Source organism: Diabrotica virgifera, chromosome 4, assembly GCF_917563875.1.
Source record: "Diabrotica virgifera virgifera chromosome 4, PGI_DIABVI_V3a".
Taxonomy (NCBI): domain Eukaryota; kingdom Metazoa; phylum Arthropoda; class Insecta; order Coleoptera; family Chrysomelidae; genus Diabrotica; species Diabrotica virgifera.
Window position 1 is genome coordinate 195,865,584 of NC_065446.1, and position 22,743 is coordinate 195,888,326.

Below are 22,743 nucleotides of genomic sequence, written 5' to 3' on the forward strand. Positions count from 1 at the left end.
GGATATGTGGAGAATTCATTACATGGATAAATAAAAATTGCTAATATGTTGTCTCACGTAGAAAATCCAGAAACGTCGGCGTCATCATCTATTTCTGAAACTAATAATTTTGAGCAACACGGTCTTACTTTAACCGTTAATAGTAATCATAATTCCAATGTAACTATTAATATTTATAATTCCAAATAGTTTTCTTTTTGTTATTGTTGTTGTTGTTTCTTAATTAAATAAATGTTGAGTGGATTTTTTTTGAATGAAACATCATATAGTAGTACGATACTTGTAAGTTGTGCAAAATTGAGGGTTTTATAAGAAAAATTGTATTAGTTACACATTTTTAAATCATTTTTAAACAAAATTCATGTAAGGCTCACTTTCCGCCCCCACCGTACTTATGCCCATACATTTTATTTCTTTTTATTATAACCATAAGATAGCTTAATTATTGTTCTTTTAGGTTCAATTTGTAAAATTTCATTTGATCCATTAGTTAAAGAATTACATTAAAATAACTCAACCGTGCACTTCGCCGTCGTACGCTAGTTTACAGTGCGCCAGTGTTTGTGAGAAGGATGACTTTAGCGTTATAAATAAAAAATTATAGAAGCTACAGATTTAATTTTAGAAAATTCTTTATATAAGGTTTTTTTGTAAAATGTTCTGAGTTTTTCAATGGTCAAGTCAGTTTTGTTCTAAAATTTATATTTTCGGGGTTATTTCAAAAAACATCAAACTTCGTAGTTAATTAGTTTAATAAAAAATGCAGCACCCACTTCTCGAGTAGAACTTTTTGATATGTTGTTTATTAAACATTTCTTAATGAAATTACAAAAAGTTCTATCTTGTTTGATTTTCTCCGAAGTGAAAATCTATATGCACTCCCCTACTAGCTTTTATAAAATTATTGCGTATACGATTGTGCAAAAACGAAACAACGATAAAAAAAGAAGTGTTGGATGAGAAAATGGGTGGATCATCGAACTGACTTGGGAGTTGGGAGCCGGTTAAGCTCTTGTAAATGAGTTGCGATTGGAAGATGCAAAGCAATTCAAAAATTTTATTCGAATGTCTGCTGCGCAGTATGGACTGTTTTCAGATTTAATAAAACACCAGATTTACGAGATATTAAATTTAAATTGTGTAACTTTCTTTGTATTTCTTTTTTAAATTTTATTGGATACCTACTCATGATACACACTCATTTTTTTCGCAGTTCCTGTATAACTTGTTCTTTTTTTTTTCGTAAAGAGAAAATAATTGCAAAATTTCATCATCGGTCTAATGTCGCGTACTCATTTTTTAGCAAGTCAATATTTATTTTTTTCACGAAACACCAACCTGAGTGAGACTAGTCTCAGCTCTTCTGGCATAGACAGAAGACGGGATATTAGATCTCGGATTCATAAAAAATCATGTCCACTTGTGACAAGCGCAGTCTCGGCGACAAGTCACAGCTTGTCTCGGAGAGTTCTCTTATGCCTGGTTGCACCAACAGATCTTAAGTTCCAGCTTAGCTAAGCTCTACTTATAGATAGGGCCTCCTTGAGTATCACTTACGTTGCACCATAATTTTAGATTCTTAGCTTATTATCAATTATATCTATTATTATATTATGGTATTCTTATTGTAATATATTATAATTATATTATATTAATTCTTATGATATTCTCGACTTAAGCTTAAGATCTGTTGGTGCAACCGGGCATAAGAGCCATATACATTTGTGAGTGCAGTCTCGAGACTGCACTCACAAATTTCTCAATATTTTCTCTCAAATGAACACTTAGCTTTAACAACGTGGAATGTGCACTACGGACATTAGTGCTATCGTACAGTAGTTATTAGTCAGTTTGTGAACCTTTCTATATCCTTCGAGCTTCGCTGGTGTCGCTCCTAGCGGATTACTAATGCAACTTTCACCGGTACTTTTTAAATTTATTATTTAATTGTTATGGCTTAATATTTACAACGCAAAAAAGTACCTAATTAAATTGTAATCGATTTTTTTAAGATTTTGCTAATCATTTTGACATTATATTGATGAAATATTAATTTCTTACTTCGGATACTTTCACAATTATCGTGTAGATTGCGCTAAGATTAATAGATTAATTTATAATTACATATTACGGAACATTAAAAAAACTTAAATTCAGTATTTAAAACGTAAGTATATTTAAGGTAAAAATATATACCACAGCTTTGACCATCTAATATTTTTTATAATTAATGTTTTTAATTTTAATTTTAAATTAATCACTTTGACATTTATGTCAAATTTCCAGTAAACGTTTACAGACTTGTCACTACTGGCGCTCGCGATTTTTTAAATATCCCCTCTACGTACTAGCTCACAGCGTGTAGACAGCTATGAAAGTGAGCTCACACCAATTATCTAACCATTTTCCGGTCTTTCAGATTTCATCTGAACTCTTACTTTAAACATTATTTCTAGACAAGCCGAAAACGGCGGGTCCGTTGGGAAAAATATTCCCATGAGATTTTTTTGCATAATCACATTCGTGAGATATCCCAGGATAAGGTTCAAGAAGTCGCCCACGTGAAAAGTGGTTCAATTTTTTTAACAATTTTTTTAATCAAATTGCAAAAATCAATATTTTTGGCTCGGACATTTTTTTATAGGTTTTTTGGACCATTCTGGATAAAAAGGTCTCTTATAATTTTTCTCTAAAGTTGATCGTTTTCGAGTTACAAGCAATTTAAAATTGAAAAAAACGAAAAATGGCGATTTTCAAGGCTTAATAACTCGGTTAAAAGTTATTATTATGAAAGTCAGAAAGTGACTAAATCAAAGTTTAATGCCCCCCCCCCCCCCTACAAGGTCCTGAAGAAATTTTTGTCATTATTTTATTACTAAGCTGTTATAGGTCTGGATCCCGCGTATGGAAAAAAAGTTGATTAATAGCAAGCTGAAAATTTGTTAATAGCTTAAGGGTGTCTAGTCGGACAAACTTTGATATATGGGAACACTGGAACAGGGGAAGTTTTAATTGTGGAACAGGTTAAAAATTTGGAACGGTCAGACCACGAAAACGGCACATGTATTTTGTCCGACAGAACAGACTTACACTCTCCGAACAGAGATTAAACTCTGATGCAAAAATCAGACTGATATTTATCACCAAATGGGCGTTTTAATGAGTGGAACATGTAGAATATTATGTCAAATGACAGGAATTATGACAGGTGATAAATAGCAGTCTGATTTTTGCATGAGAGTTTAATCTCTGTTCGGAGAGTTTAAGTCTATTCTGTCGGACAAAATAAATGTGCCGTTTTCGTGGTCTGACCGTTTCAAATTTTTAACCTGTTCCACAATTAAAACTGCCCCTGTTCCAGTGTTCCCATGTATCAAAGTTTATCCGACTAGACACCCTTAAGCTATTAACAAATTTTCAGCTTGCTATTAATCAACTTTTTTTTCATACGCGGGATCCAGACCTATTATTTTTAAGTAATAATAATAAGCGCCATGCACGTTGTAGGCGGCTGTAAATGTAAGTGCAAGTAGATGCACAATTGGACTGCCGGAGTGGCATCTCTCTCGCACTCAGTATTTACGGCTGGCTACCACGTGCATGGCGCTCAATATTATTACTTAAAAATAACAGCTTAGTAATAAAATAATGACAAAAATTTCTTCAGAATCTTGTAGGGGGGCATTAAACTTTGATTTAGTCACTTTCTGACTTTCATAATAATAACTTTTAACCGAGTTATTAAGCCTTGAAAATCGCCATTTTTCGTTTTCTTCAATTTTAAATTGCTTATAACTCGAAAACGATCCACTTTAGAGAAAAATTATAAGAGACCTTTTTTATCCAGAATGGTCCAAAAAACCTACAAAAAAAATTGTCCGAGCCAAAAATATTGATTTTTGCAATTTGATTAAAAAAAAATTGTTAAAAAAATTGGCCCACTTTTCACGTGGGCGACTTCTTGAACCTTATTCTGGGATGTCTCACGAATGTAATTATGCAAAAAAAATCTCATGGGAACATTTTTCCCAACGAACCCGCCGTTTTCGTCTTGTCTATTCAGCTTGCCTGTAATTTTCTATGTATTTTTCCTTTTTCTTAATTTCTAGTTTTTACAATTTTTCCGTGCTTCGTTATTGACTGTGAGATTGCTTGCTCAATGTACGGCTTCAAAATATTCTATTACGTCAATAACATGTTTTACTTTTTAGTACTATATGAAAATATGACGAACATATTTAATCAAGAATCTTGACATTATTATCAAATTCTTAAGTCTCATTCAGTCCATTGCCATTATACTTTCAAAATCGTATTTAAATATTGTAAACAAAAATGTTATCAGTATTTGGAATAATTTTGAAAATAAATTATGAAAGAAATAGTAAATATTATACAAAATATTGAACCAATCTATTTGTATAAACAAATCAATAATCGAAGCACTAAATATACTTATATTTGTTAATATATTTCTTGTTTAAAATGAGGCTGTTTAAAAAGTTTTTAGTATGATCCATATTCCCTACTCATACATAGTATATTGATTGGCACCAATTTCTAATTGGACTTTCATTTGTAAACCTAAAAAATTGCATTTTTGCTCTTTTTACCATATTTGAGCCTTACCACTTACTCTTATTAGATAGAAAATGACCATGTGATATCAACAAAATGACATACTGAAGGAGTTACAATATGACAAATAAGAATTAACCAACAAAACTAGTATCTATTACTTTTCAAAACAATTTTAACATCTATCATGATTACTCATACCTATTTTTTCCATCTTCAAAAGAACCAAAAAAACTATTTAGGTTTAATATTGAGATTAATCAAATAGCAGCACTCTAATATGCACATTGGTCTATAAAAAATTATTTTAATGTGTCAATCTAACTATTTTGTATAAAAAAATAGTTTCACTAATCAACAAATTTGTTACTACTATGAAGATATATTGATATACCCTACTTACTGAACCCAGTACCAACTGAACAGTAACAGAAAGGTTAGGATGAGAGGCTAAGATAACCTAAGAAGTCTATTGTGGCTATTGCCTAGGTTAAACTCGTCCCTTCAGCCCTGCCTTTTTAACAAAGTCTATTGTGGCCTTAGGTGACACTTTTACAAAGTCATAGAGTTCGAGTTGATAATGCTCAAATGTATTGAACCTTATCCTATCCAACCTATTATGGTGGTAACTGGATATTTACTCTACTGGAATGGGGTTTGATTAACAGGAAGGCACTATGAACTCATAACTTCTTTATTTGGTTAAACTAATACCGTATAAATGTATTCAGTTGATAGGTGACATTATTCTGCTCTAACGGCAGCAACCTCTCAAACCTAACTGACTAATTCGACTGACCCACTAATGACTAAATCTGATCGTGTTCCCATATTTATCAAATACTTCGTTTTGTAAATATGTTTGTATATATTCTCGTTAGTGTGTCAAAATGAATAATCACAACCTTGTTGAGTAAGCAAAACGTGGACTTTAACTAAGGTGTTCTACTTTGCAATTATTATAACAAATATGGGTAATGTTTATTGTTTTATAAATAAATATCTAACGAATACTTTAAGGTAATTTAAGGATTTCTAAAATATCCAAATAATGAGATAAATCCCATTATATCATCCCCCTTAGAAAAGAAAATTTTCTGAGCCATGTACTGTGCTTCCTTTTTCCTCCCCGAAGAGAAGAAAATTTTCTTATTATCGTTGTTCTGAAGCTATTTCCTTGTGGCATTTTTATAATTACGTATTTTTTATGGGAAATAAGCCACAATTTTATCATTAAATATTCTTATTATCATCATCAACTGACTACGTTATATGTATAGATTTATACAAATTTTTACAAAAAAAAATATAAACAAAATTTACAAATATATACAATTTATTTCACTAATTATCAAACATCGTCTATTCTTAGTTATTTCTTTTCTTATGACTCGCGAAAATCTATACTCAGAAATTTTATATTACACTTTACTTTGATTTCAGAGGTTTAAAAAAATTACAACTCCTACATTTGAACTTACTTGTTAATTCTACTTCTTTACTAGACCATTAAGACAAATCTTTTGATGTTCTCAAATTTTACATATTCTTCTATTAGACATTATCTCTTTTTTCCTTCTTCTTTTTCTTCTTCTTGTCTGGTACAATAATTACATATTTCTTCATTTTCTTTATACCTAGTACTTTCTTCATCGTGTACTATTAAACAAAAATCTTCTTCTTCTTCATATTTCTTAATTATTTCTTTATCATTTACTTTATAAATTCTTCATTTTCTAACCCTTACCTACTCGGTGGGTAGTTTTTCGCAACTTTATATCCTTGCATTTGCTTCCGGTCCTTTTGCACGTCGTTAGTCGTGAGAAGGTTAGTTCCAAAAAGACAAAATTGATAGTTGTGCGTTTAAATAAATCTTCTACATCTTGCATCCCTAAATTCCTGTCTGATCTGATATACTCAGTCTAGGTGAGATTCAGTTAGTTTCAAAACACGAAATGGGTATGCTAATATCTTCTAATTTTCATTTTGTGCCTTTTCCTTGACAAGAGTTGGTTTTTATTGTCTAAATTGTCTTTAATTGTACTTTATTATAAAATATTTATACTAAAATTCGACCGATATTTAAAAAATTTAAATAAAAAGTCGGTATCAAAAAAAAATTCAGCATTCAATTATGAAAAAAAATCGAAAGAAAGTGTGAATAAAAATAGACCATATTCTGTTAAAAAAATATCATGAAAATCTCCTACTAATGAAAATCTCCTGAAATATCATGAAAATCTCCTTACATAAAGAAAATGTCAGCTTGCAATTGCAAGTATTGAGCAATTGAGTAATTAATATTAAGTCTGGACGTCCATTAAATTATTTACATAAAAACTACTAATGAGAAAAACCTACAATAGCTAAATAGTTAATCTAAATTATTGTTACTAGCTAAATAGAAGTTCAGTTTCTTCACGCTAATAGTCACTTTTACGTCACAAAAATAATCTCTATTTCTTTAATTGAAATACAGTCTTACATGACCTCATTCGAATAAAATAAGTATATATATGTATATTATAGAAATTTAAAGTTATTTTATATATTATACTAATAATTATGTTACTTGAAGCCATACAAAGTATTCTTCTTAAATAGTACTTTTTACTGTAGGTACTGTAACTTTTTGTACTGTAGGTACAAAATTCTCTTCAATTATTCTATTTTTCCAGATCTTTTGACATTAATCTTCTTCAAATTATCCTTAATACTTGTCTTTCTCTAGGGTAACTTTTTAAATCTTAATATTTAATCTTCTTTTGTCTTTTTCCTCAAATGGGATTTTCTTTTCCTTTAATATAACTCCGTTACTTCAGTGTATTTATATAACTTGTTTTGTTTTTATTTTTCTTCTTATATCAGTTCATCATCATTTCTTAACTGACTTTCCTTTCGTCACAAAATCATTGTATAAAAATAATTCACTCTCACGAGGAAATTCGTTTAATCAATAAAAATTCCATATGCCATTATGGTAGTAGTTGTGGTCTTTATCACGAGGACGAATTTTATTAGTCCTGTGTACGTGGAATAATAATACTCCTTGTATATAAAAAAAATTATTTCTTTTCCATAGTCATTTTTAATTTTTCCTTTTTAGGATATGTTTCTTTGTCTTGTCCTGTAAAATTCTTTGCATTTACGTGCATTTCTCAACAAAAATTTCCATTGATTGAGACATTTCCGTCTCCAATATAAGTCCTTTATGCTGGATTTTCCAATTTCTCCATCATCTTAAAATACTTTCTTTTATCTTTCCTTATTTATAAACATATTGTTCGAATACTAATATCTTATATTTTCAGGTTGATTTTATTTATCATAATTAACTTTCTTCATACAAATTTGTCGTTTAGCGAATTCCTATGTAGTTCATTCGTTTCAATTTTCAATGTCAAACACGTCATATCATCATAATATTATACTCGAAGTACTTAGTTTAAAAATAGTAAATACTGCTATAAACAAAATAACTTCCTTATGCAAAAAGTGCATTTTCATCAAGTATAAATTACATCAAAATCAAAATAAACTTATTTGTGTACTCGTATAGTTAAAAATATTTATATTATTTCTTACGATATAATAATATATAAGAATTGTTATAGTTCTATTAAAATAAAACTATCGATTAAGATTATCTATGATATGTAATTCTCAAAAAAAATCTTCTAAATTAGTGAAATACTTCTAAAACTTAATAATATACGAAAAAAAAATTTTACCTAATTTAATTATATTTAAGTGAAAATTAATAATTCTAGTTCTTCTTAATGATTATATTTATATTATATTAATAAAAAAATTCATATCTGTGAGACTGTATATGCAATTTAAAAAAAATAGCTAAAAGTTACTCACGATTAGGTACACATTGGTCCACTAGGCATTGTCCATTTCTTTCCATTTGTCCTCTTGACGTTTGGGCGTGGTCCCAAGTCTCCAAACCTTCGTCCATGTCGACGTCTACCATTTGGACACCGTTTTCGTTGGCCTCTCCAGCTCTATATAGTCCGTCCCATTCCATCTAACGATACCAATTAGTATGAGGATTGGTACTTTACCCCAAATTTCCTTCGTTTCTTCCAGTTTTTTGCCATCTTTTTTGTTTTCTACTGCTTCAGAAGTCCAGTCCGTCTCTCAGGTCGCCATATGGTGGTAACTGGATATTTACTCTACTGGAATGGGGTTTGATTAACAGGAAGGCACTATGAACTCATAACTTCTTTATTTGGTTAAACTAATACCGTATAAATGTATTCAGTTGATAGGTGACATTATTCTGCTCTAACGGCAGCAACCTCTCAAACCTAACTGACTAATTCGACTGACCCACTAATGACTAAATCTGATCGTGTTCCCATATTTATCAAATACTTCGTTTTGTAAATATGTTTGTATATATTCTCGTTAGTGTGTCAAAATGAATAATCACAACCTTGTTGAGTAAGCAAAACGTGGACTTTAACTAAGGTGTTCTACTTTGCAATTATTATAACAAATATGGGTAATGTTTATTGTTTTATAAATAAATATCTAACGAATACTTTAAGGTAATTTAAGGATTTCTAAAATATCCAAATAATGAGATAAATCCCATTATACTATTCATTCCTATTCATGTCTAGTAGAGCTTTAAATCTTCAAACATTGAAAGCCTTCGAATGTTTGAGACCCATTTGTTCGTACAGTGGTTACGTTTCATCCGTTACACCTGTTTCATCCAATATTTTTCTTTTGGCTGTGCTGCTTGTTATTGGCACCGTACAAGTTCGGAAGAGCGACACCTAGTGTCATAGCTCAGCAACATTTGTAAACTTTTAATTATATTGGCCAATTATATTAGTCCTGGTTACTGGATAATTGTCAAGGCCATAGCCCAAAAAAGAATAAGAAGAAAAAGTAAGATTGAGGTTATGTTATTAAAAGGTAAACATTGTATGTAGTAAATAAAATTAATTATTAAAATACAAGTAAAATACAATTAATTAAATTCACTTTAATAATTGCATATCATATCAATATTGTGGAGCAACATTAATTCCCGATTTCATAATGAAATAAAGTACACTTTAACTAGGATTCATTTTAGACTAAAGTGCATAAAGTACATAAAGTTACTTATTCTGCTTTATTATGATGGAAATCCACTTTTCTCCTTGTATTAATTTAAGTTGGAAACGAATAGAACTTAAATTGACAATTTGTTGTTGTATTTTTACAATTTATAACACAACATTTGCGAAATCCCATTTTCTTCAATGGCAGTAGGTATGAAATATGTCAACATGACAATTTCAATTAACAATATAAATTATTTAAGAAAGTTACAAGATTTCTCCGCTACTCGCGCACGATCGTTTCTCATATCCCCTCCAAGTACTTGCACACAGCTAATGTCAATGACAGATTCTGGACATACGAATGTTTCTTTTGACCCTTACGCTTTTTGTCAATGCCAGTGTGCCCAGGCACCCAAAGCACCAGAACTTTGTTGTCTAGTAAATTTAATAATACAGTTTTCGCTACATTGGCCACATTTTGACTTCAACTGAAAGTGGCTGGAAGTTACTTTAGTTCATTTCACGGATATTTTCCGATGGGTGAAATCATACTTAAGGCACATTTAGAGTTACACCTCTGCCAGATACAGGCAAGTCAGAATTTTAAACGTGGACATTATTTTTTTAATCCAGCACCTAGGCAACTACATCTAGTTTAATTGGTAAATACAAAATATTTAATACGGAAGTCTTTACTTAATACATTCCTTGTAGCAGTAATGTACGGCTCGTTTTTAAAGGATTTCAGTTTAAATGAAATAGAGGTGTCTCATATTATTCATCGATCAGTTTGTTAGTACTTTTGACTTAGTAAAACAACAAAAATGCCTGAAAATACTAGGTCTGGAGAAAATCGACACTTGGTTCTTAATTTACGAGACTGTTGTTTTCACCCAATTTTGAAAAAATGTGAAAACAATGAATTAACCACGTCCGTCTGTCCGTCCGTCCGTCCGCGAATATAACTAATCCATTATTAATACAGAAAGAATGACAAATTAGGTGTCGAATAAAAGCGTATAACCAAAGGATGTTATTATACCCAGCAGTGGTCGCTATATGAGATTTTCTCTCATGGTTTCAGAAAATTGCGCACAACTTTTATTGTGGGAAATTATACGCGCTGTAGTTCCTTCTAGTCTCCTAACTATCCTCCCTCGACAATTGAATAGATTCGTCCGCGCGGATAGTGACTCAGTTGACTTAGTATCATCAGATTGTTGAGTCAGTGCGCTTAATGTGAGATATTCTCTCATCACGCGACCACCGGCGCCACTAACTGTGTATAAAAATTAATTTTATTTTGCCACTTAAAACATGAAATAATATTCTTTTATAATGTAACAAAAGGCGCCGTGGATGTGGTCGATGAAATGAAAACCATATATTCTGTTTCTCGGGTTAGTTGTAGATGGCCACTTAATACCATTAGACAAGGCGAAAACGGCGGGTTCGAAGGGAAAAATATTCCCATGAAATTTTTTTGCATAATCACATTCGTGAGACATCCCAGAATAAGGTTCAAGAAGTCGCCCAAGTGAAAAGTGGGCCAATTTTTTTTTAACAATTTTTTTTTAATCAAATTGCAAGAATCAATATTTTTGGTCCGAACAATTTTTTCTTTAATTTTTTGGGCCATTCTGGACAAAAAAGGTCTCTTAAAATTTTTCTCTAAAGTTGATCGTTTTCGACTTATATGCAATTTAAAATTGAAAAAAAACGAAAAATGGCGATTTTCAAGGCTTAATAACTCGGTTAAAAGTTATTATTATGAAAGTCAATATATGACTAAATCAAAGTTTGAAACCCCACCTACAAGATCCTGAAGAAATTTTTGTCATTATTTTATTACTAAGCTGTTATTTTTAAGTAATAATAATAAGCGCAATGCACGTGTGCGAGGCTGTAAATGCTGAGTGCGAGAGAGAAGCTATTCCAGCAGTCCAATTGTGCATCTTACTCGCACTCACATTTACAGCAGCGTCAATACGATACAACCACTCATTGTTATTAATTAAAAATAACAGCTTAGTAGTAAATTAATGACACAGATTTCTTCAGGATCATGTAACGGCGACTTTATACTTTGATTTAGTCACTTTCTGACTTTCAAAATAATAATTTTTGAACGAGTTATTAAGCCTTAAAAATGGCCATTTTCGCGTTTTTCAAATATTAACTTGCTTGATAACTCGAAAAAGATCAACTTTAGAGAAAAATTATAAGAGACCTTTTTTGTCCAGAATGGTCCAAAAAACATAAAAAAAACTAGTCCGGGCCAAAATATTGATTTTTGCAATTTGATTAAAAAAAATTGTTAAAAAAAATTGGCCCACTTTTCTCGTGGGCGACTTCTTGAACCGTATTCTGGGATGTCTCACGAATGTGATTATGCAAAAATATCTCATGGGAATATTTTTCCCAACGAACCCGCCGTTTGCGCCTTGTCTACATATATTTTTCAATGTTAAATATTGGCGGAATCAACAATCACTTTGTATATAAAGATAATAATAAAACAGAAGAATGTCATGTCTTTTTAAAGGAATTGGCTTTATCGTTGATGAAACTCATCTTATAAATCGTTCGACAATTCCAAACTTAACTTTAAGCCTTTGGAATTCTGTTGCAAGAATTGCCAAAATAACATTACCGAACTCATCAAAACCTGAACCATCGGATATTCAGTTTTGTTCATTTTGCCCTTGCCCCAAAAATAGAAAAGTAAAAAAATTGTAATTCTTGTCATCAACCAATTTATTTAGAGCATTCTTGTTATACTTGTGTAAAGTACAGTGCCGTAAATTATGAAGAAACGGAGATTGATTAATATTGGTTTAATTCCGATCATTTTTTTTTGTATCTTATCATATAATTATGTATCTTATGTTATATGATTATGTTCTTATTATTAGTTAATAAAAAAAGTTTAAAACCTCTTTTAAAAATTTAATTTTGTAAAAAAAGCAAAAGTTGGATATGAGAGAAAATCTCAAACGCGACCGCTCGCGTACAAAACTACCTAGCGACCAATGCCGGATTAAAGATGAGAACTTTGACCGCAGACTTCCGGTTTTAGAGTTGAAACCGGAACTACCGTTTTAAAGTAACAGAAAAAGTATAAGCAATATATGTATTATTCGACGTGCCTTAGTAAGATGAGGAGTGTTTATATCATTTCCGGTTAAAAAGTTCTAACCGGAAGTGCCATATTATGGTCGCAGAAATAGTACATGTGACATATCAATCGAAGCCTATTGAAAAGTCGAGCTTGAATCTTTAGTTCCCGTTGTGAAGTAATTTCCGTTTAAACAATAATTATGACCGAAAATTTAGTAAAAATGACTCAAAATTAAAAATATCCCAAGGAAAAATTCCTGTACTGGCTGTATACCATAAATCATAAAAAATAAAAACCTTATTTTGTAAAAGTTATATGTATTTAAAATCCCTAAAAAGGGATGTATCACAAAACGTTTTCGGAATCAATATTCCATCATCATTGTTATCACAGTTGGGGTTTAAACCTCAACTGTTTAAAATCAATTTAAGGGTTTTTACCCGTACATTTTGGTGGCTTAAAGCATGTAAACCTGTGGTAACACTGTTGATGGAATGTTGATTCCGAAAACGTTTTGTGATACAGCCCTTTTTAGGGATTTTAAATACATATACCTTTTACAAAATAAGGTTTTTATTTTTTTGACTCAAAATTAGTGAAATAATGTATCAATTGACGAAAAGTTACACGAAGATTTCAAATATCGACTTACGGTTATACTTTCGCTCACTTTGAGTGAAAACCTAAGACTTACTAACTCCAATTGAAGACCCTGGTGCAAGAAGGGGATAAGTACCAAATTCTGCAAAAGCGAGATAGGTGCTTATTTAGGTTGAAAAATTAACTGTTCTTGCCTGGCGCAAGTATAGGATATGTACAGGTAATAGATACTGAAATTATAAGAGAAAACTACTTATCCCCTGGTATGGTCTGGTGCAAGAACAATATAAGAAATGTGTAACTTATCCCGTTCTTGCACCAAATTTGAATTAATTTTTATATGTGTGTTATTCTGTCCCACTATTGCACCAGTGGCTTGCCGCGATTGGGTAAGGTGCCGGTATCTGCACAAGCCACGAACGCGATCTAAGTCACGTAGTCACCGAGAAACTGTTGGAGAGTTAACATAGTGCTAGTGCGAGAGGTACGGTTTAGAAAAATATCGAGGATTTTTTATTATTACTAAAACATAGGATATCATTGAGTTCAAATAGTGAGGATGAACCATTTCAAAGTTCAGGCAGCGAGTTTCTGCCTTCGAATGATTCTGGTGCATCTGAAAATAATTTATATGAAGAGAAGGAGTCCGCTGATAAAGAGGCTGCAAATGATAAACATGGACGAAAGAAAACAAGAGATCACAAGAGCTGGAAAAGAAATGTGCAGAAAATAAAAAGAGCTAGAGGTGAACCTTATAAATCTACGACAACGGGAAAAGTGGTACCAGAAAGAAACAAGGCGATGATTGCAAATGTAGTAAGAAATGCATAGAAAAACTTTCAAAAACGAAAAGCAGGAAATAATATCGGTAATAGGAAATAGACTTTCTGTTAAAATTTGCGTTGCTTTATTTTATATTCATTTTTATTAATAAGTACTCCACATTTAATAATAAAGTATTTCTTCTGAAAATGGATTTTAATGTATCTTATCCCCTTTTTGCACCTGCTGAAAAACTACAGTACAAAAAAGGCTTAAACTTATCCTATTATTGCACCAAAATTTTTTTTCCTTAATAGCATTGTTGTTTGGTAGAATGGCGGCAAAATCATATATACCTGTTGTATTAGTTAGGCCCTACTTCATGAACCAACATAAATTTTAAATTAAAAAATAAAACTTTTTTTGCTTCTCCTGTAAAATTTACATATTGTTACTTATTCCCTTCTTGCATCAGGGTCTTCAATTACTTGTTTTAAAAAGGAGAAAGAAAACGATGAACATTTACTACTTTTAAGTGCATAAGGGAATTGTAGACGTTTTAAAAATCAGTAGTGTGAGACGATTATAAATTAAGAATGGAGATATTGTTCTGAAGCTATTTCCTTGTGGCATTTCTATAATCAACTATTTTCAATGGGAAATAAGCCAAAATTTTATCAAAAAATGATTTTATTAACGTTTTGAAGCCCAAATCGGGAAAAAATACTATTTTGTATTTTGACAATGAAACCCGATTTGGGCTTCGAAACGTTAATAAAATCATTTTTTTGGTAAAATGGTGGCTTATTTCCCATTGAAAATATTTGATTATAAGAATGGAGAGAAATGTTTAAATAATGTTATAACGCTCGGAGTGTCACATACTAACTGTCCCGAAAATAAAAACTCAAGAAGTCAGGGGTGACAAACAAAAAAGACAACACGTTACAATACCATTGCTTAAAGGGATGACAGACACGCGAGTAAGTACGCGAACTTATGGCTCGACGACCTTTTACGCACGCGTGTCACCGTAAGTTCGCGTACTTTCGCCGATCCAACCGGTTTCAAATCTTACTCGTAGCCCATACCTGTATCACTGCTTCGAGCCGCGAGCCATAATTTTATTACGTTTAAGTTACACCTATATTTTCAATAATTAAGCAAATTGCCTATAAATAATTGAATCGTTTATTGTTGAAAGGAGACAAGTTACATTTTATAAGTTTTGAGAAAACCTTAAAAACCTATTTTAAGCTATACTAAATTATTTTTGATTACCTATTTGTTTTTGAGTAAACCTAATTATTTATAGGCTGTTTTCTTCCTCCTGATGAAAATATTTTGTTTATTTATGCCTACCTTGTATTAAGTAAATTAAAATAGATCAAAAACAAGTGATATACTTCACATCATAATTTTGATAGCTTACCACACTTACAAAAAATCAAATTATTCTTCTATTTAACAAAACCTGATCAAAACAATAATCAAACTCTACTAAAAATCATAAAGATTTTTAGTAGAGTTTTCCTTTTCTTACAGTATGTATTTGCAATGCTTTTTTTACCTGGTGGTGGATTAGATCGGAATTCTGAGGATGCAGCCCTAATTTGCAAATAACTTTTTACCAGGGCTATTCTAATTTTTTAATACAGTAGCAGTAGAACCCCGCAAATACGAACTAATTGGGGGACAGCCTGTTCGGACTCCGAAAAGTTCGGATTATCCGAAAGTTATCCCAAACTAATAATTCAAAGCTTTCGTTGTCGTTGATTTTGAGTAAACGTTCACGAAAGAGTGTGGACAATATTTTTGGACTCAAGTTGACTGCAAGAGAACTGAAGTAAGTTTGTATTTAACCTTTATAAGCACTACGTATAAAGTATTTATTTATTTTTAAGAAATTTTAAATGTCAAAGTTCTATTAATCCTATATTGTTCAATTTTTTGGTTTTACTCTGTATAATAAACATGTTTTTAATTTTTTGTCTTGAATTTTTAAATTTTTTTCACTGTCTGTTGGTTCGGATTTGCCGAACGTTCGGATTAGCGGGGTTCGGATTTGCGGGGTTCTACTGTAAATTGTCTTCGTTGTTTAATATATTCCCTATTAGGGTTATTATCTACGTTTAGTAAGCGTTTATACTGGCGACATTTAGGACCCATAAAAAAATTACAAGTGGCCATCGTTTAAAAAAGTGAAGCCATTTTATGTACAATATCGTATCATTATAGAATAAAATCTCGTCTATTCAGTCTGCTGTATCAGTGTGATGAAATAATAAATAAGTAATAAATTTCTATTCTTTTTGGGTACATGCGATGTCAGCTTTATAATGTGCTCCAAAAAAAATAAAGGATCGTACAGGGCGGCTTTTCACATTGGTCATAATTGGGGGGCCAATCCTTTCTTTGAGACTGAATCGTACCCACAGCCGTACGAAAAAATTACATAAATGAATGACGGTGGTCTATCAGGACAATTATTATTATTTTTAAATAAAACAATATTTGTTGTAAAATGTAAGTATTTATTTTATGAAACGTAGGTCCTTAATCTCCCTTATGGACAACATAGGGGAGATACAAGAAATGAATGAAGAACAACAAGTGGAATCCATAACAAGAGAGGAATTAGAGAAAGCAATAGAAAGAGTAAAATTGGGTAAAGCACCAGGCAAGGACAATATCACCCCGGAAATGATAAAATTCATGGGGACAGAGGGAATGGATAGCATGAAAGAACTAATGAATAATATCATAAATAGAGCAGAATTACCAAAGGACTGGAAGAAAGACATTATATTACCCATATTACCACTACACAAAAAGGGAGACAAGAGAAACTGTAATAATTACCGAGGTATCACCATATCAAGTATCCCTGGGAAGGTATTTGCAAGAATAATAGAGACAAGAATAAAAACCCAAATAGAAACAACTATGGAAGACACACAGTGTGGATTCAGAAAGGACAGAAGCACGCAAGACCTAATATTCACATTAAGACAAGTAAGTGAGAAGGTAATCAAGAAGAACAGAGAGATACATATGTGCTTCATTTACCTGGAAAAGGCGTTTGACAGAATCCGAAGAAAAGACAGACACATAATAGAAGTAATAAAGGATATGTACAAAAATAATATAATTACAGTAAGAACCAACAACGAGGAATCCAGAGAATTTACTACAAGTCAAGGCGTCAAACAGGGGTGCGTGCTGAGTCCACTGCTATTCTCAGTGGTACTGAATGAAGCGATAAAGAAAGCCAAGAGAAGAATGGGAAAACTAACATTAGGATACTGGCAAATGAAACGGACTCAACTATCGGAGCTACTATTTGCAGACGACATGGTATTGATAGCAGAAAACAGAGAAGACTTACAGAACAATATTGAAATCCTAGAAGAACTATCAAACATAAATATAAAAATTAATACAGAGAAAACAAAAACAATGATAATTTCAAATACTAGCAAGACACACGCAATAGAATTAGACGGGAAACAACTAGAGCAAGTGGAATATTTTAAATACCTAGGAGTAATAATCGAATCAAATGGTAAACAAGACATGGAAATAAACGAGAGAATGGGACGAACAGGAAGCTTATTTAACGCTATGAAAACAACATTTTTGGGAAAAAAAGAGATACCGGAGAAAGTAAAAACGGCAGTCGTTAAATCAGTAGTTAGACCAACAATCATGTATAGCAGCGAGACATGGACATTGACGGGGAGACAAAAATCCAGAGTCAATGCTATGGAAATGAGCTTCCTGAGGAAAATAGCAAACAGAAAGAGCAAAGACAAAATATGAAACGAAACAATTAGACAAAACCTAAAACTAGAACCAATCAATGAAAAAATAGTGGAGGGACAACTTAGATGGCTCGGGCACATGTGTAGAATGTCGAATGAGAGGCTAACAAAACGAGTGTTCGAAACGAGAGTGCAGGGGAAAAACAAAAGAGGAAGACCAAGAGTTATGTGGGTAGATGAAATCAGAAAAGAAGTCGAGAAGAAGGGATTCACATTGGAAAGTGCAAGAAACCTAACGCAAGATCGGAAAGCATGGAGACTACAATGCCAAACTCAACTCCACCAGCCTTACACATAAAGATAGAAAGGCTTAGGGCTAAGTAAGTAGGTACGGTCCTTAAAATCCCGACAATATAGATTATTTTTAAAAAATAACGTTTTACATTTTCTAAATTCATATTTGATAAACGCTCTCTTTTCGTAAGCCAGTGCTTTACCCACACTTGTCGATTTCATCTTTTTTTATTAGTTTTTATTAAAGTAATATGACAGAATTGCTAAATAGCACAAAGCATCTTCTCTAGACGACATCCCCATGCGGTATGAGTAAGTCTGCTGTGTGTCACCGACGGCAAGCAGAGTAAGTCCGCGATCTTTAAACTTGCGTACGTAAAATTTGCGTGTCTGTCACAGTCTTTAATGTAGAACTGAAAAATAAGCAAACATACAACGTTTCTAAGACAACACTAATGTTGTCTCATACCATAGTTCTCTGGTAGAAAAATTGCCACAGCCTTCTTGGACAGTATCTCAGTTAAAAGAATGGTTAAAAGTAAGAAATATGAATTAAAAAAAAAATCGTTCAAAACAGAGCTATGGTGTATTCCACGAATATACAACTGTTTTGGATTATCGCGACAACGAATATTTGAGTGTGCAACACAAGAAGTACTAAAGTATTTTGCTCTAATAATTACTCCAATAAACAACAATATAATTTGCAATTTACTTTCGTTCTTCATATTTTGCAAAGTAAAATATTCGTTGTCGCTATAATCCAAGAGGGTCATATATTCGTGGAATGGGGATATTAAGTCTTTATAGTCTGAAGAAGTCACAAAACATCAAGTATGTTATAGACTAGTTACTGCAAGAACATGGGCATAGGTATTATGCATCTATATCACTTTCAAATAGTGTATCTTCTAAAAAGGCACTTCACAGTTTTGAGCCAACATGGCTAGTAGTCTTGTCAACTAATCAGTCAGGACTATTTTTTCCTGCCTTGTATTTTTGACCTATAGATATCTAGTATTTGTACATATTTATAATTCAACTGCGATTAATTTAAAATTAATTACTTAATTAAACTATTCAGATGCATTTTATTAACAAAATAAAACTGTATAAATTAAAACAAAGCTTTAAATTTACTTTTAAAATTTTTTAATTCAATAAAAACGTGTATCGAAAAGCTTAGTAATATCAAAGGAATCAGTAAAGTAAGGTGCAAACATAAATACAGTGGAACCTCGATTATCCGTCTCTCTATTAACTGTCACCTCTGTTATCCCTCAGGGTCCATACATAAGTTATATTGACTACGTAAGTAAAAAAATTAGTCATCAATTAATTTTGTTTGAGCGATAAACCAAACGAAATTCGTTGAAATGTTCACATGCAGTTATGCCACAACCGCATTTTTATGTAAATAATTTTTGTTCTTATTCAGGGCTCTGAATTAAATTTCAATTTAAATAGGTAATGATAAAGGATACCATGCTTTTAGAGTTCTATTTTTAGAATCGCAAGCCGAAAATAAAAACGCACAGCACAATAATTATTACAGTCAATATCTGTCTGTCGCCATAATTCAGTTTGATTCAAATTCGAACATTGATTGTGTCACTTAGTTGTTTGATCAGTTATATTTGAGATAGTTATTTGAGAGTTAGGTATACCATGAATTTTTATTTTTTTTTAATGTTCTGTTAACCCTCTTTTCGATTATCCGTCATACCCTTGGTCCAGTGCCCTGACGGATAATCGAGGTTCCACTGTATCTGGAAATAAAATTATTGAGCTACAACAAGATTGAAGAGGAAATAAGGGAACAAGTGTCAAAAGCAATCAGAACTACGGGGCGCCTTAACTACACAATATGGAGAAATAGATACTTAAAAATGGAAGCAATATATTTAGAGACCTGGATAAGTAGCACGAAACTGGAAATCAAAACATCAAATAAACTAGCACAGCCACAAAATATTCAAAAATTAGTAGTATTCAAAATCAAGGGAACAAGTGACAAAAGCAAGCAGAACTTCGGGGTGCCTTAACTACACAATATGGAGAACTAGATACTTAAAAACGGTTTGATTGGTACACCCGGTATACAATGACAATTTACCTATCTAGCAACAATATTATTACAGCGATATTGTTAAAGAATAAGGCTATAACATGTTAAAAAAAAAGAATGTGTGTGTACTTTGTACGCACGTAAGAAGTTATACTTCTATTATATGATTCCAACGAAATTATTATAAATATGTACTTTAAACAGTTTATTTATATTTTATTTAAATATTAAACTAATTTCCATACTTACTACTTTCCAAACATTTTTATTAACCTTCGTAAGGCGGTGCAGGGTGCACTTGCACCACAGACCTCGTTTTTCTCACCTATCTTTTTTAATAATTTTTTTTTATTTTTGTCCATTTTTTTATTCGCATTAAATTCAATTCTAAACGCACTACACCCATTACAGCATTTAAAACTCTTTGCATTTAAGTGTTTTTTTGGAAAAATGACAGTAGGGTGCATAATATGATGAAAATTTCATATCCTGAATTGGACGTTTCTGATGTTCCACCTGGAGCTAACAGAGCTACGGGACAAGGTCGGTGTTACTTATGTCACAGAAAAAGACAGAAAGTCCCGACATAACTGTATTGTGTGTAAAAACTTTGTGTTGCTCACTCTGTGAAAAATTTCATGTGTTTGTAATGCAACGATAATATTTTTTTTAAGAAGAAATGAGTACTTTGTTTGTAAAATTATGTTTCATAGTTTAATAAGCAAGTCCTATTTATCTTTCAAATCAATTTCCCTGACATTCACATATGAAAATCAATGGATATACGGATGCGGTTCACATGCACACTGCACCGTCGTTTACGTAAGAATCTAAGCACCGCTTTACGAGGGTTAAAACAATACCAAAAATTACAAAAATAAAAGAATAAAACACACACAAACATATTGAAAAATGCACCAAAGAAATGATTTCTGAACAATAATTGTTGGAAAAAATTGTAATTTTTTATTACAATACTGAAACATTTACAATTAAGTATGTACCTGTTGCTTTTAAAAACTATTTAAAAGTTACTACAATTATAAACTTGCTTTTGTCTGTGTCCTCACAACAATAAAAACTAATATACAATATTTGTTTATCATAACCTCCATATTGAACAATTATTATTGTCATGTCATTTGAACACCCAATCAGAGCAAAGGTATAAGGCGTCTGCTCTGGGGAACAAGGTTTTTGATGAATTCTCGCATATTAAATTTCACTCCCATCGCGCCTAAAGAAGTATAACTTCAAAATCACTTAAATCAGACAACAGGTTTATGAAATTTCGACACATTATGACAATTTTTAAGGTGGTGAGTTAATTTCTTGGAGAAGTGTATATTGACACCTAGCAGAAACTATAGTACCAAAATTAACTCATATGAGTTGGTAGACAGCAGATGCAAAAAGTTATCAAAAACACTGATATAATTTGAGAAAAAAAATATTCAAGACTATAATCCATCAAGATTATTTTCAAATTCAAAGTATTTATAGATACTGTCAGTGACAATAACCTGTAGGATTGTAATTTATTAGTTCAAATATTGATCAAATATTTAAATTTCAATTTTTAACAATTGACTAATAATTAAATATTCAATTATAATTTCATCTTGATTTCAAAAAGCCTAAACTAAATTGTAGTAAATATTTCATCTAAAAATTAATTGCTGGAGACTAACCAGACTATAATTATTAAGATCACTGGTCCAGATGATGTTGATGATGAATATAATTATTATTATAATTACATAATAACCGTCTCGTGGTATCCAAACATTCAAAATTATCTTATTAAATCTGCAGGTTTTCTACTTATCTTTCATTGGCAAAAAAATGCAATATTAAGATTACTCCAAATAAATTAACAACAACGATATTTGTTTATATATTGATTATCACTATAATATAATTAAAAACAACTAACAATACATTTATTACAAGAAATTTCAGTGTTAAATTTTCTTGACTTACCCACCTCTTGACAATTTACTTTCTTAAACAGGTTGAATTTGTCCATTACAGTCCAAACTATTAAACACTCCCTTAAAAGTTTAAGATCAAATTTAATACACGGAAACAAAAATTAGCGGATCTTGTTTTCTTATTTTATTTTATTTTAATCATTACACACACCATGCGAGTAAGGTTAGGCGGGTGGAGGAGGATTTATTCAGCATTGACGTGCGTGACATCTTTGAAGGTCAGATGAGCTGTCAGTTGGTGCCTCCATCTCATGTTAAGGAAAAGGATTAACTTTGACAACTGATACAAAACAGAAATTTTTGGAAGTAACTACGTAACCATCATCAGGATGGTTATATATTTTTTCATGGTCCACAATCATACAAAACAAAATAAAGGTCCCGTCATTTGGGAAGACACTAATTTGCATATTATTGGACTCGTATAGAAGTCAAAATTTGAAGTTTCTTCCTAAGCCATGCCTTGCATTATACAGTATGTCCCTGTAAGTTG

The 22,743-nt window shown here is 31.6% G+C and overlaps 1 protein-coding gene across 2 annotated transcripts in view; it reads right to left on the minus strand.

Annotated features, from left to right (window-relative positions):
- Positions 1 to 22,481, minus strand: part of LOC126883281 (calcium-binding mitochondrial carrier protein Aralar1) — a 143,817-nt gene extending 121,336 nt beyond the window's left edge. For both annotated transcript variants that reach the window (XM_050648623.1, XM_050648620.1), the window contains exon 1: positions 22,244 to 22,481. In XM_050648623.1, coding sequence (XP_050504580.1) covers positions 22,244 to 22,285 — 42 coding nt within the window. In that variant the 5' untranslated portion in view covers positions 22,286 to 22,481. The remainder of the gene's footprint in view (positions 1 to 22,243) is intronic.
- Between the last annotated feature and the right edge of the window lie 262 nt (positions 22,482 to 22,743).